The sequence below is a fragment of the Emydura macquarii genome, unplaced genomic scaffold, assembly GCF_026122565.2.
Source record: "Emydura macquarii macquarii isolate MOO-44397 ecotype Brisbane River unplaced genomic scaffold, CSIRO-AGI_Emac_v2 contig_1253, whole genome shotgun sequence".
Lineage (NCBI taxonomy): Eukaryota > Metazoa > Chordata > Testudines > Chelidae > Emydura > Emydura macquarii.
In genome coordinates, this window is record NW_027131390.1 from 54,653,255 (window position 1) to 54,672,718 (window position 19,464).

Below are 19,464 nucleotides of genomic sequence, written 5' to 3' on the forward strand. Positions count from 1 at the left end.
GAGCCACTAGACCGGTGGTGCCGTGGCCGTCCTCGGTCCTGGGTGCCATGACGGGGACTGTCCTCTCGATGTGGAAGACAATGAGGACCGACTCCGTTGCTGCGAGCAGTGCCGACAGATGGAGGTGTGCTCCGAAGAGCTCTCGGTACCGGAGTGCCATCTCGATACCGAGGACTTGCGGCGCTGCTTGCCCCTTGGTGACCGAGACTGGCACTGCTCCGAACTCTGCGGTGCCGAGCTGGACTCCGGCGACCAGGTTCTGCGTCGGGGACTGAGCAGTGTGGGGTCTTGGTATGGTGACTGGGTTCTACGCCGCCTCGGTGCGGGCAAACTCCTCGATGCGGAGGATCTGGAGCAGGAGGTGTCTGAGCGCCGCCTGGTGGACCTTGACCATTGCCATCTCTTGGCCTGCGCTGCCTCCGGTGCCGGGGACCGATGTCGGCGCCAAGAGGGAGACTCCGCATCCTGAGTCGAAGCAGGCTGGCTTGACGATGCCGATTTGGAGTGACTGCTGGGGGAGCGTCCTCGCTCTACCCCGGTGGCTGTCTGGCAAGAGATCTTCCCATTCTAGGGATCTCCACCGCCCCTTGGGGGGACCCAACGTGGGCTTGCTCCGGGACACCGGCCCCTTCTCCCTCGGCGGAAAGGTGGAAGTGGTGTAGGCAAGGCCAACAAGGTTCTTGCCGCCTGAAAAGCCTCCAGTGTCATCAACATCGGCAGGGGCACTCTCCCACTTCCAGGAGTCGGGGAAAGCTCCCTGCTCGAAGATGCAGGCACCACAGAAGACTCAACAGGCCGTGGCGGGTGCATCTCTGCATTCAATCCTGCCCGTGCCAACAGCACAGGGGAGTGTCCAAGCTCCGCATGCTGTCTCTTCTTCTTTGGCTCCGGGGATGTCGCTTGGTGCCGAGTTGAGCCCGGTGCCAGCGGTGCACTCTGCACCGAGGTGACGCTCGGTGCTGAGGTGGAGCGGGATGGCTTGGACGCTGGGCGGAGTGCTGCCTCCATAAGCAGGGCTTTTAACCGAATCTCTTGGCCCTTCTGAGTCTGTGGTGTAAAAGCCCTGCAGATCTTACATTTATCTTTCCTGTGCTCTTCCTCCAGACCTTAAGGCATCAATCATGGGGGTTGCTGAGCGGGAGAGCCTTCCCGTAGGAGGCACACAGCTTAAATCCAGGCGATTGGGGCATGGCATGGCCGCTCTAAGTCCGTCAGGGACTTCTTATCTAACTACACTTAACACTATTTAACAACTAACTAAAGTACTTCAAATAACAAAGAGTTCAAGAAGGGGAATAGTACTTGCAGAGAGCAAGGCTAGTTCCAGCAACAGTCACGGGCGGAGAGAAAGAACTGAGGGGGCGTAGGGCCAGCAGTGCCTCATGTACCACGGCATGTGCACGGGAATCCAGGGGGCACCAGAGCTGGCCCTATGGGATCTGCTAAGGGCAAAAAATTTCCGGCAACTGTGCACGGTGGTGTGTACTCACCTATAGTGGAATGAACACGAGCAATCACTTGAAGAAAAACCAGTTGATTTTTTCCTTTAACTTGTTTAAAAATATTGGGGAGTGGAAGAAGGAGTTTGAGTTCTGATCCTAAATATGATGGACAGGTTTGCCCATTTATTTAGAAACTCTCTCCTTCATGCCATACACGTAGTGAATTTAGAGCTCAGGATCTTTATAAATAGCGCCTCACCAAGGTCAGCAACTTGGTTCACGACTCTGAGAACCACTAATTAGTAATGTAATGTAATGTAATGTTATCTCTTTAATTAACCTGGGATGGGTTTGATAGCATTCCATAACTCATTTCCCCCCTTAAATAATTGCTCAAGCAAAAAGGAAAATGAAAACAAAAATAGATTAGTTCAGCACACTTCAGTTTGGCTCTGGATCAGGAGAAGATGTACAGGAAACAGTGGCTAGCAGCTGCAGAAAGACAGAGGGTCACATCAAGGAAACTAATCTACTCCAGGGCTTCCGATAGGACTGCAGGCAACACACACTTTGCTCAATAAGGACTAAGTGATAACAAGGAGACAAGAGGAAAACTATGAGAGAAAATATACCAAAAGTGTAGAGGGATACGGTGCTAACAGAGGGTAAAGCAAAAGGAAAAGCAAAGTCTTGACAAAAGGGAGAAGACAAGTTCTTCAAGTAAAAAAACAAGAAAGGCCATTTGTTTTCTTCAAAGGAGATAGAGGAATGAGACAAAGGCAGGAAGTGCTGTCCTTCCTTTATCCTGCAGAGTTCTCACTGAAAGGCCAAGTATATTCATCAGTCAAGATAAGGGAAAAGAGATAGCCTTCTTTGAGAAGCACAAGTTTGTATCATATAGCCCCCTCTACATTTTGGGACTCCTCCTATGTATCTTTAGGGTGGAAAATAATATGGTTTCACATTCAAGGTTTCCCAAAGCACTGTACAAAACATTGCTTTATTTGTCAGCAGTACACTGAGTAAATGAACGTGAAATCTATTAAAACACTTAAGAACAGCTCTCACATATTAGAACTTGTTTTATTAAATCAAAGAACGTTTGCCAGGAAAGCAAGGTTCTCCCCTATTATACTTGAGAATTACTATGGAATTTTCCCTTCATTTCACATAACCGTCACACAATTTGCCACAATAGGCATTCCCACTTTAGAAGATGCCCAGTACTGAACAACACACATTTTAGAGGCACTGTCAGCGCTGTGTAGCGAAGCTTCAGAGCCTGTCAGCAACCAGTGTCATTAGTCCATTACTTTCACAAGCAATGAAATTCATCATATACACTAAAACAAAAACCTAAGCCTAAAAAAGTGTACTTTATTTTCAGGCATGCTCAGTCTTATAGTTACATAATTCATTACAGTATTCCCTTGAGAGTTATGCCCATTATATCACTTCTGGGATTAAAATCAAATTTCAAAGAATTGGATTATACAATGGGTAAAATTAAATATAAATACTTCTCCAACACAAGTCTTAAATAATTACCCTTCACTGACTTCTCATCCAGTGACTGTTTACTTGTATTTCTTAGGTCAATTTCTAAACACAGAGAACTGTTCTGATTCAGCATAGCAGAAAAAACATTACCAGCTCTCGAGGCAGAAAGGTTTCCTCCTGCCGAGCTATGATCAGAGAGACAGTCTCCCCTTGCTTAGTGCTTCTCAACATAGCTACTAGTTCTTCCTGGGTCTTGCCAGTGACGTCTCTGCCATTCACCTAATGGATGTAATTAGGAGGAGAAAACAAACAATAACTCTTACTGACAAGTGCCATCTTTGACTGATTTTCTAAATGGGAGCAGTGTGCCTCAGTGGTCCGAGAACAAAACAAACGTTGAATTTTAGGGCTTGTCTAACATGGTTCTGCAGCATGGACTACTGGAGTGAGAGTTGCAGCGCAATCTAAAGTGTTGCACTGTGACTGCCCTGTGTAGGCCCTACTAGCAGGAACTAAAGGGTATCTACACTTCATTGACATAGTCTTCAGGGACTACATTACTGCAAATTAGATGATATCCGTTAGTTCATACTAGCAAGGTTTACATTGGGTAGTTACAGATCAACACTTCAGTGCGTGCTGCAATTCACACCCTAATAATCCACACGGCAGAGCCACACACACAAGCCCTTAACTTGGTTCCCACAGTGACTCTCCTCTCAGGCCCCGCACAAATCATTTGACCACTTACTCCTTTTCACCATCTCTTAGTGGCGGTTTATAATACCTACCTTGCAGGGGTTTTGTGAAGACTAATCAGTTGGCAAAGCACTTTGAAGATGAAAAACATTAAATATTGTTTACATTAAGAGCTCTTTGAGGTTAGCAAATAAAGATAGCCCCATAGATAATGAGTTCACAAGTCATAGACGTTTGAACATTTAAAACAGACAAAACACAATACAACTGATTTAAAATGTGCATTGGAAAAAAACATTCACAGCGGACACACATTCTTGGATATTACTTCAGAGACCGATTTTTTTAAATTCAAGTAACTGTTTTCCAAATCAGGCAGCCATTTTATCAACTCTTGCTTGTTTGAATGCCTTGCGAAACTATTTTCATATGCACCTGTTTCTGTAAGTCAACAAGCAGCATGAAAGCACTGTACTTTAGAAGCAAACAAACAAATTACAATGTGAGGAAATATGGGATTTAAATTAGGAACATGCCATACTATTTTGGTCACTAGTAATTACAGAAAATACAAATATATGTAAAATTTATATTTAAAAAGTCAATAAATAATACTTAGTGGAGAAAAAGGGAAGGATATTTGGTAGTCCCAGTTTTCCTAACCTCCAGTATTCTGTCCCCTGATTGCAAACGACCATCTTTTACTGCTGCCCCCTTTGGCAATATATTCTTCACAAAAATAGGACCAGGGCCATGTACTGAAGAGTCTCTGGTAACCACAGTGAAACCAAGTCCTTCAGGACCTAGAGTGCAGATAGAGAAGGCTCATTGTAAATTTTAACAAGAACATTATATTAATTAAAATAACTGAAGAGTTAAATTTAAAAACATAAGAACAAAATTAATCAAGGCATCAAGAGAAGAAATTCTTTAATTGCCTATACACCAATGCTAAGAGTGTGAGTAATAAACAAGATAAATTAGAACTGCTCATTTATGAGCATACATTCAACCTTTTTGATATTACTGAAACATGGTAGGAAAATTTGCATGACTGGAATGTCAACATAAGGAAGGATCAAGTAGGCAAAAGAAGATGGAAACTAGTTACTCTATGTCATACACGGCATTGCCTATTTTTAGGTCAAATTTTGGAAGCAAAATCTTGAATGCTTATGGATCAATGTTTTAATAGTTAAAGCACAAGATAGGTACTAATGTATGTCTTCTCTAGAAGCCACCAAATCAAGACAGAACAAGACAACAGAGTCCTTAAGCACCCATCTGTAACGTGTAGGGAAAACTTAGCATGAGGGACTTCAATTTGGGTGACTTACATTGGAGGTCTCATGCTGCCAGTACTATAACATCCTTGGAATTCCTAAAAATTATATACCACTATTGCCTAACTCAAAAAGTGTGGCAGCTATAACAGGGGAATTCTATACTGAACCTCATCTTGACAGCTAAAGAAGAATCTATCACAGACCTAAAAATTAGCAGTTGCTTAGTGCAAGTAATCATGACTTTCCTACATCTGTTATGTGTAAACAGAATTTAGAAGACGCAACATTGCAAAGCTGAAAAGAATTATGAGCCAAATCAGCTGGGAGAAAGAATTTAAATAAAAATGTGAATGATAATTGGGAACTGCTTAAGAACATTTTACTCGATGCCCAAAAAGCCACAATCAAGAAAGCAGGCTATGATGATTAAAAAACCAGCCTGGTTCAAAAAGGAAGCAAAAAAGCAGCAGTATAAACAACAACAAAAACCAACCCCATATTTATAATAAATGGAAAAAGGGAACACTGATAACAATACATAGACATTAGATGCTAGTAATTGTGGCAAATTGATAAGGGAGGCAAAAAGACACAAGTAGAAATATATGGCCAGCAGAGTATGCACAGTAAGAAAGAGGGTTGTTTATTTAAAAAAAACAAAAACAACTATATCACAAATAAAAGAAACCTGAACACTAGATGAAAATGGTAAAAGTGTCAGTAATAATAATGAAAAGGCAGATATGTTCAATAAATATTTCTGTTCTGTACTTGGGAAAAAGCCAGATGATGTATACTTTCCGTTCCAACAATAGATACTGAGAATGTTAAACAGTAGCTAAAGTTAGACATCTTTAAATCAGAAGGTACAGCTAACTTCTGTCCAAGAGTTTTAAAAGAACTGACCAAGAAACTCTCTTGACTGTTAACTGCTTATTTTTAGAGACTTGGAAGTGGATGTTCTACTAGAAAAAAATAACATTGTACCAAGAGAAAGTTAAAAAGGGTAAACAGGATGATCCAGGTAACAACAGACCTGCCAGCCTGACATTAAACCCAGGAAAATAATGGAACTGCTGATTCGGGACTTGATTTACAAAGAATTAATGTTTTTATAGTACCAATCAACATGGGTTTATGGAAAATAAATCATCAAACTAAGTTGGTATCATTTTTTGATGCGATAACATGTTTGATAGATATATACACAGACTTCTATAAGGTATTTGACTTGGTACTACATGACATTTTGATTAAAAACCGGAATATTACAAAAAATAACATGGCACATATTAAATTGATTAAAAACTCGCATACTGAAAGCAAAATATAATTGTACAAAGGGAATCATCATCATTCCAATAGAGTTCTGCAGGGATGGGTTCTTGGCTCCAAGCTAAGAAGAAAACACAAAATCATTACTGATAAAGTCTGCAGATGACTCAGAGATTGTGAGAGTGGTAAAAAATGAAGATGATAGATCGCTGATACAGATCAATCTGGGTTGCTTAAGCAAGGCGGATGAAGGCAAATTTCCATACAGCCAAATATAAGATCATACCATACTTACAGGATGTGGAACTCTATTCTGGGAAGCAGGGACTCTGAAAAGGACTTGGGGTTATGATGTATAAACTGAGGAATATCAAATAGGAGTAGGGAGGTAATATTACCTCTGTATTGGGGACTAGTGCAACCACTACTAGAACACTCTGTCCAGTGCTGATGTCCACAATTCAAGAAGGATGTTAAATTGGAGGAGATTCAGAGAAAAATCAAAAGAATGATTGAGGGATTGGAAAACTTGCCTGATAGTGAGAGACTGAAGCTCATGAAAGAGAAAGTTGTGCGGTGACCTTATCACAGTCCATAAGTATATACACCAGGAGAATAAAGGATTCTTGAGTCATAACAGACCAGGGTATAACAAGAACCAGTGGTTGGGAGATGGAGCTAGACAAATTCACACTAGAAATAACGTGCTGATTTTAACAGTGAGGGTAATTAACTATTGAAACAATTTATCAAGGGTTGTGGGGGATTCTCCATCACTGCAAATTTTAAAACAGAGATTGGATTTTTTTAAAAAAAAGAAGATGTGGTCTAGCTACTGGACTTGATGCAAGCATTTATACTGGGAATTCCCATGACATGTGTTACGTATCATGAACCACTTACCAGGAGGTCAGACCAGATGATCATAATGGTCCTTTCTGTCTTCAAAATCCATGAATTACAGGGAAGTGCCTTAAAGCGCTCCTCCAATGAATCTGTGGGGCTGCACTGCATATCCTCATGTTCAATTGCTGCACTCCATGTGCTTGCTCTATTTTATCGTGCTTTTAAACTATGCCCCTTGCACTCTCTGCACTGCTGCCTACCCTTTATTCTTCTCCTTCCCTTCATATTATGTTGCCTCAGGACCTTTGCAGCTACAAAGACACGGAAATTTTGTATTTGATTTTACTGATCTGCTTCCTTTTCCTAAATGCAGAGTGCAACAGCATCACCTTATATGAACTTCCTCCCCCAGCAATGTCACAGTGGCACAAAAACAAAACAGAGCAGAATAAGCTTGGCGAGAGTTCCCAGGGACATATTAGGAACATTTTTGTTTATCTTTTACAAAAGTATTAATAACTATGCTATTTAAACACTAAGCTGGCCTCAAGTCATCAGTTCAGTTAAAAGTTAAGGTACCAATAGAGACAACATGCAGTTGTTACACTACATAACTGCTGATTGTTACACCTTTACCTTTCTTAAGGTCTATTTTTATTCTCTTTGCATTTTTCTTGTTGCTGAAGCCCATCAGAGGAGACAGTGATGGCGAAGATGGTTTCTTACCCAACCTTGGGAGATTGGGGCTCTTAGCTTGTTGTAGCGTTGCCTCCAGGCTGTTCATTCCAGATAGATCTACTGTTTTCACAGTTGCTCTTGTAAGAACAGAAGGTGGAACCTTTGCTTTTGGAACTCCTTCATCATTATTGAGCAAACAGAGGGGAGCAATGACAGATTTTTCATATTGTTCACGATTATATGGAGGAACCACTTCCAAGAAGACGTTTGGAGATTTCATTGCCTGACGGAAGAGATCCTGAGCCCTTTAAAGAAAGGCATGAAAACAGATATATCAAAACCAGACAATCTGTACATTCTGAGGTTTGGGGTGGAATCCAGACCAATGAAGAGTTGAGTCACAGCCTGCCCTGCAACCCTGAGTACTTCAGCTTCCAGCCTGGGCCACTCACAGCCAGCCTACCAGCATGCAGGTCACACTCTGAGTAGCTGTGTACTAGACAGCCCTGGTTCAGCAGCTCTGATTCCAGCAGCCTGTCTACAGTCCCATTCTGGCTTCCAATAGCCTTGGTTACTAATTGCAGAGTGAGCACAACACACTCCCAGTCTCAAATTTTCCCCAAACCATGTGCTCTGCAATGTCCAGTCCTCTCAAGGACAGTTCAGAAAAACAATAAGGTATGTTTGTTCCTCTAAAGATACAAAAGTGTATCACAGCTTATTAACTTAATTGAGATAAATAAAAACACAATAAGTAATATTATATACAATTGGCCGATTCAATTGCTTGCCACTTGATGTTCAGCCACCCGGTCATTATAGACCAGTAAAACTTTTAAATGGATTCTTCTGAGAGTTACCCCTAAAAGTGAAGTTTATCCAAGCTGTGAGGAAGGTGACATGGAGTCTGGTGGTGAAGGAAGCGCCACACTCTTTCTTCCCCTACTTGTTAGCTTAATAACTCTGTTTATCTAATATGTAAAAATGGACCTTCATTGTCTTTGCCTGAAAACCAGGTTGGGCCAGAGAATCAAATATACATTCCTTTGTCTAAAGCAGACCTGTTTACCAACTTCCCCTGAAATGCATGGTTTAAAAACACACTTTAATTCCAGCATATATTCAAAACTCTTAATAAACACCATGTACATACATCACACAAGAGTATTAATGATCAGTGAGTTATTAGTTTTCAAATGGTACCTCAACTTATATTTTGTACAAAGATTACTACAATAGTGTTTAGGGTGTGAATACAGGGATGCTTAGGGTCACACTGCAAAATTCATATATGCCTTTCTGCATACTTGGAAACTGTTTACAAAGGATCAGCTATGAATTTATTCTACAGAACTCAGAAAACTATATATTTCAAAGTAAAGTGGTGCTCCTTCAAAAGTCAGCAGTAAAACTGCAATAAGATTTGCGACACCACAGCATTTCTCTATGCTTTGAAAAGGAATTGGGATTTGCAAAGCTAGCAAGATCCCTGGGCTACTATGAAGTGTGCCCACTTGCAAACTCCTAAGCTAATCAACACACGGAAGACAGTTCTTGGTGAGGAGGAGTAGGAAGCAAGGTGCTAGAGGAGAATGCTGACTAAAATGGTTATTGCACAACTGGAGAGCAACTGTAGTGGGAAATGTGGTGGGTATAGCTGCTTCCAATACAAATATGGAAGAGCAGAATCCTGTAGCAGTAGCACAGATCAGGACATGGGCATGCAAAAGAAACTCAAATGGGCACCGAACAGAACAAATTTTCTACTTTTGCTAAACGTAAAAGCAGGAAAAGAAGAGAAGACTATCTCATTAATAAAAATATACCACTCTAAGCCAAACACTTGCAATTAGATAACAATCCTAGTATGGAGGAGAAACTCATGATAGAAAGTTGCCTGTATTAAAAAGAGTGGTCACGATTAAAAACTTGTTAATTTCCTTAAATAATCATATCTCAGTATTTACAATGTACCCTAGAATAATAAGGAAATACTAAAGTCAGAAGTCTAAGGCAGAATGGGAAAGTTTTTAAGTGCAACCAGTGCATATTTTACATATTCACTAAATAAAAATCTCTTCACAATTTTTCAAAGACATGGTGAAATGGACCTCAGGACCAAACTCCCTTTAGATTAATCTTGGCAGAAGAGTTTAATAGTGCCCCAATTCTATACCAACTCTATTATATGAACACACACAACATAAAGGCTCAAAAATGCTTTTAACTATAGTAGTGAAAGAACTATGCCCCACAGCCCATATCCTGCACAGATATCAGAGTTGTAGTTATGTCTACTTTCGTACCATACATTGTTTATTTCAAAACAAACTTCTTTCTCATCCCTAAACCACCAGGTATTAGATATTTAAGAATGTAAAATCCTCACTTAATTTATCTCAGCTCACTCCCCATTCTGATATCATTGCAAACAGCCACTTGACAATACACTGTATGGTGACTTAACCATATAGGAAATCTCTCACAAACTAAAACTAACAGTGAGAACACACATTAAATCTGTGGGAAACCTAAGAACAGTACCTAAGTACAAAATAACTGCCAGGACTTCTTTTAAAAGAAAGAGAAAAATGTAATGGGCAGAGAAAGTCAAATTTCTTAGCTCTCCAAATGTATACGTAAAGAAATAAAAGACAAAGACTCAATGAAAAGAGGTGCTAAAATCTCCAGAACACAGCAGAATATAATTGAATTTATTAACACTAAATGAAAAAGGAGACTCACAGTAGAGATGTATAAAACCATTATGAACATGGAAATACAACAAATTGGTTGTTAGTATTTCAGCTAAGGAAGAAGCAATCTTTCAGAGCAGTACTAAAAAATGTACATCCAAAACAAAACTGAAAAAGAAAATATAATCACGATAGCCTTTGCTAACTATTAAAGGATACTTTGCAATCAGTAGGAGGAATCTAACCACTAAAAACAGAATTTCCGGCCAACAGTCAAACTGGTAACTCTTTCTGTATCAGTTGCCATTGGAACAAGTTGCTATGAACCCTGTCATTTGACAGAAGCATCAAACTTTTGTAACCCTGATTCATTTCAGGTGACTGGGGCCAGGAAGTAAAGACCATTATCTTACTCTTGTAGGTTACATGGTGTCAGAAGGAAATTAAATCTTTGGCAAAAACTGAGCAAGTGAAGACTCCCAAATCTCTCAGTTTAAAAGGGAATCTGACAGAGAACTGGCAGTTGCTGTAATGCTTCCAAGTCTTCCAGAAAGCAAGCAGCATCGCAGAGAAATCAGAGTGTGAAATTCTCCACATTGCTACAGGCCCAGAGGCATTCAAAATCTACAGTATGTTCCAGAGGAGGCAGAAAGGGAACTGGAAACTTCTACACAGTCATTCAAAATTTCCAAAAATAATTTGATCAATGTAAAAAATCACTTGGGAAAGATGCATTTTCTTAACAAAAAACTAGCTGTAGGTGAGACCACAGACCTTTATGTTACAGCCCCAAAACTTAAAATTCATTTGACAATTTAGGGATCAAATTATTTTGTGGTATAAATGATAACTAAATCAGTGAGAGGGCTTGATTTTGCAAAAACTATTTTGCAACAAATACCTATGTTACTTGTATATAAAAAAAGCTACCAGTGTATAGCAATACTTCACCAAATACCAGTATATATCTCTGTGTACAATGATGCCAAACCACATCTACATTCATACTGTAACAAACATCTGTATACTTGCATTCTTATCTGTAGAATACCACATCAAATATACCTAACTATGTACTTGGCTGTAAATATTCCTACGAAAATACAAACAATATAGGTTGGTAGGGTTTTGGTTTATTTAAGCTTTCATATCGGATTTAAATCTATTGTTTTTCTTGCCAAAATTTCACTTTTCTCAAAGAAACTTCCTGTGTTGGACTAGAAATGCAGAAGGCACTCAAATATAGCATTAAAACTTTTTCAGTACTTCAGTTTTACAGGACAAATGCCTTGATTCAGCAGTCCATACTTATTCAGCAAAACACTTAAAACGTGACTAAAATTAAGCACATGCTTAAGTTCCATGAACTTAAATGGCATCTGAGTACATACTTCAAGCTAAGCATGTGCTTAAACACATGTTGAATAAGGATTTCTCTTAAGCATACACTTTGCTGATTTGAAGCTGAGACGACCAGTTTTTCCTAGCATCACCTGTGAACATTTTGCAGGTTGGAGTGCATTAAAATCACAGGGAGTATTCTCTGGTTAGAATGCACAGATCTATGGAAGACTACAGTGGTCTCTGTTATGACGTGGTCACTATTTTCCACTAGAGAGGGAGAAAAATTGGTTAGGTTCTGACACCATCCAATCACCAAAACTAAAATGTACCACTTTACCATGGAATAGGTTTATTATTAGATATTTAGAACATGTTAGAAGTATAACCAGGAAAAACAAAAAAACCCCAACCACTAAAGCATAAGGTCAACACTGTTTTCATCAAACCACTGTAAATCATATGTTACAGTGAAATTTTATATTTGTTTTTAGACTATAAACATTGCACATTTGGCTTTTAGATTAAAATGTTAAGCACCTGCTCCCCTGGGCCCTCAATAGATTTTGCTGTTTTATGAATATCATTCATCTAATAAACAGATTAAAAATAAAAATAAATCACTATTTAATTTTTAAGTAAACATTTGTGTCTGTGAAATTTAAGAGGTTATTCATTCCAGCAACGAAGTCTTTTTGAATTCACAGATTATCAAAAGTACTCTCTGTTACATAAGCCAATTTGGGATGAATAACAATGTCAACAGATTTTAAGTCAAAACTTATTACCCTATGCTTTTAACTTAAAGTTAGCCTTTCAACTTAGTTCAGCTGCTCTACACTTTGTGAGTGTTAGAAATCATTCATTTTAAACGATTTTTAGACACCTGAAAAGATATAGTTCCAGCACAAGAAAACAAGAAATCTCTCTCTCTTCTTAACTAGTTACAGAAACATCACACTCTCAGAAGTTGTGGGCAGCACCAAAAATATTATAGGCTCAGTTTTGGGTACCTTAATATGAGAAATATCTCAAAAAATTGGAAGGAAATTAAAGATGAACGGACTGACTTATTTTTAAAAGTTATGTAAGCTAAATCTGCACAGTATCGTTTGGCTAAACAACTACTAGTAGGTGATAATTTAACAGCATATAACTTTATGAAATGTAAGCACTAAGGTGGGAGTGGATTTATTTAGGATGTTCCAAAGGCATGCAATAAGGAGTAATGAAATCCAATAGCACTGATAGAAGAGAAAGTTTCCTAACACTGAGTAGATCTCATGGGAGGTAGTTTTCCATTGTTTGAATTCTTTAAAACTGGAGTGGACAAAGCAATTTAGAACACATAGTAGGAAGTACTACTTCACTGGCAGGTGAAGGTTCTTCCAATAATATAATTTCTATGATTTCAGTCTACTGTGGAACTAGATATTACTACATTTGGAAGTTTCATGAAAGAGAATTATGTTGTTTCAGCTATATACATAGTTTATGGTATTTTACTTGAAACATGCTACATTAATCACTTCAGTAAGTACAGCATTATATAACATTCTGGTGGTTAACAGAATCAATTAAGTAGCACTCACTGTGCAAAGGTTTTATCTACGAGGTCCACATTGTTAATTTTCACAATACATTCATTTTCATGGAAAAGATCATCACGCCTAGATCTGCTGTCCTCCTCAATACCACGGATAAAGAGTCCTAGAATCCTGAAAAGCAATAATAAAGCTTATGATTATTCTCTATTAGATTTGTACACAAGACATTTATAATAATTATAAATAGATATTGGTCTTTACCGAGGAAGGGACAAAGATCTTCTTATAGTCTACTAATCACACTGTATTAAGTCCTTAGTCTAAAGGAGAGATTTCCAAAATCTATTTTCCATTAATGAACAAGGACAAAAGAATATGAAACCAGCTAGTATAGTTTTAGTCTACTGAAACAGTTGGTAACACTGTAGGGCCTGCCTTTTATGGCAGACCTACAAAGAGCAGTTCAACTCCATCTTGCTTAGATTGTAACAAGATGTAGGTGGCGGAACAATAGATTCGGTGCGAATCTATGCGAACGTGGTGTAACGGAAAATGCTTATGCAAGTAGGGATCCAAAAACCAATGTGTCAATAGACTAAAGAAAAGCTGGATCAATATGTAAAAAACAGGAAACCAACGTGTCCACAGGATAAAGCAAGGACATAGCAAGACAGGCCACAGCTAGACCATTATGCAAATATGTTAAGAAACAAAAAGGGGAAACCAAGGTTTCAGCAGGGTAAAGCAGGTGAACCGCAAGACAGGCCACAGATAGACCATTATGCAAATAGCAGGTGATAGCAGGTAAACTCCAAGACAGGCCAACAACAGACCAATATTCAAATGAGCACTGGCTCAGGACAATATAAGCTGCCTGAAATTTCAGCAGCTTGACCCACTCGGTCACCTCTCTTCTTAGAGAAGTGATTGTCTCGGAACACCAGAGACCAGTCGGGAGTGACTGTGAGTGGTCCAGGACTCCACAACACAGGCCTTGAAACTTTGCCTGCCAATGCTTGCGCCGCAGAGAGAGAGAGGACTACACAGGAGGGTGAGTCTAATTGAGGTCCACTGAGGGATGGTACTCAGGAACTAGAAGGGAACTAAGTAGGGAACTGTATCTTCGCCAATGGAGATTGGGCTGATACGAGACACAGTCTATATAGGAGTCCTTAGGGGAAGGGCAAATAGGATTATCAGGGAAGGCACATTGGTGCCAGAAAGCTGCTTTGTTATTGTTGCTTGTTAATGCTATGAATGCTCAATAAATCAAAATTGTTTTAAAACCACGACTAGTGTATGTAAAGATCCCCTAAAGGGAGGCTGTGCGTTGGAAAGTGCTGTGTCATAAGACGCTTTCCTTTCACCCCTCCCCGAACCTGCAAAGCAATTTGAAAAGGATTAGGAGTCTCGTTCCTCTCTGAACGAGTGGCGTAGTCAACACCATTGGCACTACGACCATCACATGGCCTGGGATCACCACAAACACTGCCTAGCATTTCAGAAAGTACTAGCCCCATTAGTCAGGGGTTGGAGAAATGAAAGGGAAAACCAGCCCCATCGTCCCAGACAAAATGTTCAGATGGAATTTATGCAGGATATGTTCATGTTAACAAATAAGATGGAATCATTACAAGGAAAAGGTTAAAGTTAAATTGTACCAGATCAAAATACATAGGCATTGCTACAAGGACTTGGAAGGCCATTTTTGCTGAGGGAAGGATGACATGCGTGAGAAACAATCTCTTTCCAACCAAGTCCAAAGAAACTGAGAAATCAGGCTAACCTTGCCTGTATTGAGGCTTAGGTTCCTTGAACCTCTGCAAACCACAGTGATCCAGGTGGAGGGGCAGTGTGCATTTGTTACCAAAATTTTGCAAAGCTCTAGCCAGGAGATCTGGGTTATATGCCTATGGACTTCCTGTACATCTTTTCTCAAGTAAATTAAATCCCCATGACCCACAGTGTCCTCAACTGAACAAATAAGAGCAATATTAATTTCCTACCTCACAAGGATATTGTCAGGTTTACTACACTGATATTTGTAAAATGCTTTCAGAAGGTCAAATAGAAAGTGTTGTAGAAGTGCAAAGTAAACTACATAAAGAAGAGTCAGACTTCTGCCTTAGAGAGACTGATGTCCTTCTCCTCATAGCATGCTAAGCGCTAAATCAGGAAATGGGAAGGATTTCACATAGAAAACTGTGCTTTCCTGAGACTGGATTAAAAACCTGAGGTGTCACCGAGACCAGTTTAATATTCCAAATAACTGAAGACTGTGTGTGTGCAGACCCCCATTATAATCCCATTTTTATACATTAACCCAGCCATGCCATATGAGCATCAAACATAGATGACTACACCACAATGTAAGCTGTACGATGACTACACCACAATGTATGTCTACACCACAATGTAAACCCAGGGTTCGGCTAAACTCAGACTCAAGACTAACCCCTCTTCCATTTACACATAAAATTGTGATAACCAAGGGCTTGGATCCAGAGTCCCAGGACTCCACAGGGGTGGTGGGTCAGAACCTGAGTCAAGCCAGACCCACGGTCCAAGCCCTATTGTTCTGCAGTATATGTACAGCCCTAATGGACTTGTGCACTGGGAAACTGCCAAAAGGATCCCAGCATCTCACAGGCCATCTTTCTCTGTCCTCTGGACAATCAAGTTTGGTGGATAGTCAAGTTTTTCTACACTGCACCATGAACCAAGTGTTAGAGGAGACATTTCGGGAGGGCACTACGAAGTTTGGGATATAGTTGATTGGATCCGAGTCTGCAATGTGGACACCGGAGCCCAGGGTTCAGGCCTGGGTTTGAAAATTCTTAATCTAGGGTTGAAAATTAGTGAAGATGCTTAAGACCTGGGTTCTCTAATCCTAGGCTTACACTACAGTATAGACATAGCAGAACAGGCCCTTTTCATTGGTTTCACTTAGTACAGCATCATGTAATTTTCAACTTCACAGTTCCTTTCCACCACTCCATGTTAGAAATAAAAAAAACCTTTATTCTCTCCCAATTCATGGCTGCACCCAACATTATAGTCAGGAGGACTGCCTCACGATTAACCATAAACAGTTTTCTTAAGTAACATTTTGGTTACTGTGCATTTGATTTATATTTAAATATACAAAGTAATAGAACGGCAAAAACATAGGAGTTTTATTTATCTACAAACGTGATTTTTAAAGAGTTTGGGTTTTCCCCTCATGAGCATTACTAGATTGGAATTTTGCATAACAAATATCTTATTTAGAGATCCCCTTGTAACACTGCACTGTGATAAAGAAAGCTTTTTATTTGGGAGGGGATGAGGAGGCAAAATTTGACAATTTATAAGAATACCAATAGAAACATCCAATTAGCTGCAGCCAAAGAGTTAAATGTTCAAATTTAATTTAAAATAATTACATTAAGAAAGAAACTAGTAAAAATAAGGAAATTAAAGAAATTGAAAATTACGTCTGTTGCTGTGATCTTAACTAATCTCACCATGCCCAGACACTACAGCCACATAGTACTATAAGATCACAGACTGGCCTGATATTCCCCATATGTGCTGCAGTATCTGGACACATGTGTTGAGTTAAGTATGCTGTGACAGCCTAACCTCATTACCTCATTACTTTTATTGTATGAAGTCTCAACTTTAACATTAATTTAATGTGATTTTGAAATTTAATTTCCTTTCTTTTATGGTAAGTCTAAACACAAAGAAAATGAAAAATTATTCCAACTAGTTATTGTTGTTCACTTGTATACTAAAGCCTAAGCTCAAAGCATTTTGCTTAAACTCATTCTGAAAAAAAAAAAACCAGGATTACAATTAAAATGCCCTAAATCTTATTCATTGAAGATTATTACTACCTGTATTAGTGTAATATGAATACTATCCTCATTCAAAAATATCAGTCAAAGTGGATGGCCAGCATTGTTGATAAACTCTGCCCTGTCATTAACAGAAATAGAAAAGGCTTCTTCTATTCTTTCTTGTGTTTTGATGAATTATATGAAATTTAGACACCAGTCCCTGTTCAATTAAATAACAGGAATACGTGGTTAAACCATTCTGGTATTTTACAAAGATATCACTACAATTCTGCCAAGCGTCACTGGAATTTTTGGAGACAACTGGATGAACACTCAGCCTGTCTGTCAAAAAATAGCTTGCTGTAAGCCATGCTCCATAGCATTTGTAAACAAGAATATTAACACACACAGAAAGTAGGCCAAAGAGCTATGTTGGTTATTGAGTGAGTTCTTTTAAAGATGCACCTTAAGCAGTTGAAATTCAGAATCAGAAGTACTTCAGTCATAATAAATTACTGATGATAATACTTTGTAGTTTTCTGGTACCTTCCAGAAAAAATAGCAAACTAAGCCTCACTATGTATGCCCTTATACCAGAAGGCAGTATCGTCTCTATTTTACAGATGGGGAAACAGGAAGTCTGTGACAGAGCCAAGTGCAAAACTCAGATCTACTGACTTTCAATCCTTCCTCCTGAAATAAGGTGACATTTTTTCAAGCAGCTGCTTGGTCACCTTCTTTTCAATTTGGCAACTAAATACCCCAGTTGAATCTGAGTCCATCTAAAGCCTGAGATTCTGCTGAGAAAATATTCACGAACAATACAATACCTTAAAAGGAAAAATACAACTTTTCCCTCTTCACTTCAACATTCTGAAAATTATTAAGTTAAGAAACGTTTCTCTTTAAGATTAGACTACAAACTAAAAAAAAGATCGCAATTACAATTGGCCTTAGTACTAGAGGAAGCCATTTTACTATAAAGTGATGTCATTTATGATACTGGCAATTTCCCATCTCTGTCACAGGGCTCTCATAGTGCCAGCATTACAAATTAGCTCTCTGGCAGAGACCTCATATGTCAAATTTCAGTCTAGAGAAACTTTTTACATCTGAGTTACATAATTTGGAAAAGAGCTATAATGAAAATGCTGACACACTCAAGTACAGTACATCAGTATGAACTTGCCACTATGGTAGTCTTTTGTGATCTCAATACACTATGTTAAATCATTTACAACTAAAGTAATCCTACTATACAAAAGAAAAGTTCATGGTATAGTATACGTTTTGTAAATGTTAAAGAACCTAATTTGAAAGATGACCAAAAAATTAAGGAAGAACAGACAAGCAAGTCATTTTGACTTTTATGTGTTTCTTTTGTCATTTCGGAATAAGAGTTGGGGAGAGAAATCCAATTGGACCAAAAAATCACCTCTCAAGAAGTACAATAATCTTAACTAGAGACCATGTTATGTTTTCATTCAGAAAAAAATGTCAGAGATACTTGAAAGTACAAACATTATGAACATATAACAGAAATGGGTTTTGTTCTCTTAATATACACATAGAACAACATAGATGTCAGTGAAGGAAGACAGTACATTGGGTTAGGTTATCTACTGTTAAAAAAACAGGTTTAGCTCCCTGTCATGCTTTCACAGTAGAGATATTTTATGAGAAACACAGCTGACACCTTTTTCATTAACATGCTTCTCTATAATATGGAAAACATCTTACCTTCCACTCAGAGATGAAAAGAAAGGCACTACATGTATCCCCAAAGGGCCACCTTCCCCAGAAATCTCTACTGTTCTTGTCATATCACTAAGAAAGAGGGAGCAAAAACACACATGAAGTTGTACTAAGGAATACATGAGAAATTTATATATAACACATTAAGATAGACAAGAAAGGCAGTCAAGGGAATTTAAGTGCAGGGCTCAATAATGTACATAACAGATATTGCAACTTGAAACAGCTGACATAACATCTTTGACTTTGTGGATGAGAATTATATGTTTTGAATGAGAAAAGAAGGCACCATGTTAGTAGTTACTTACCTAAGTGCTTATGGGGAAATTGATTGAAGCAGCTATTGCAGAATGAGCTATGTGAACGCTCTATTCTGGAATAAAAATGGTTTTATTCCAGAATAATTGTTGTTCCAGAATAAAGTACTTTTATTCCAGTATAAAGTATCCACACAGGGAACTATTCAAGATTAGTTTTGACCAAATAGCTATTTCAGTCACTTTACCTATGTAGATAAGCCCTAAATATAGATACCATATTTTATTGGTATCAAACCAATATGAAAAACAGTCAAC

General features: G+C 38.8%; 1 protein-coding gene across 10 annotated transcripts in view; it reads right to left on the minus strand.

Moving 5' to 3' along the window:
- PARD3B (par-3 family cell polarity regulator beta) overlaps positions 1-19,464 on the minus strand; it is a 656,325-nt gene that overhangs the window by 294,797 nt on the left and 342,064 nt on the right. For all 10 annotated transcript variants that reach the window (XR_010919815.1, XM_067548843.1, XM_067548841.1 and 7 more), the window contains 5 exons: positions 18,875-18,961; positions 13,356-13,481; positions 7,685-8,031; positions 4,305-4,444; positions 3,093-3,221 (listed from right to left, as the gene is read on the minus strand). Coding sequence is in view for 9 of the 10 variants with exons in the window: in XM_067548843.1 (XP_067404944.1) it covers positions 3,093-3,221; positions 4,305-4,444; positions 7,685-8,031; positions 13,356-13,481; positions 18,875-18,961 (829 nt within the window). In the remaining variant the exon portion in view is untranslated. The remainder of the gene's footprint in view (positions 1-3,092; positions 3,222-4,304; positions 4,445-7,684; positions 8,032-13,355; positions 13,482-18,874; positions 18,962-19,464) is intronic.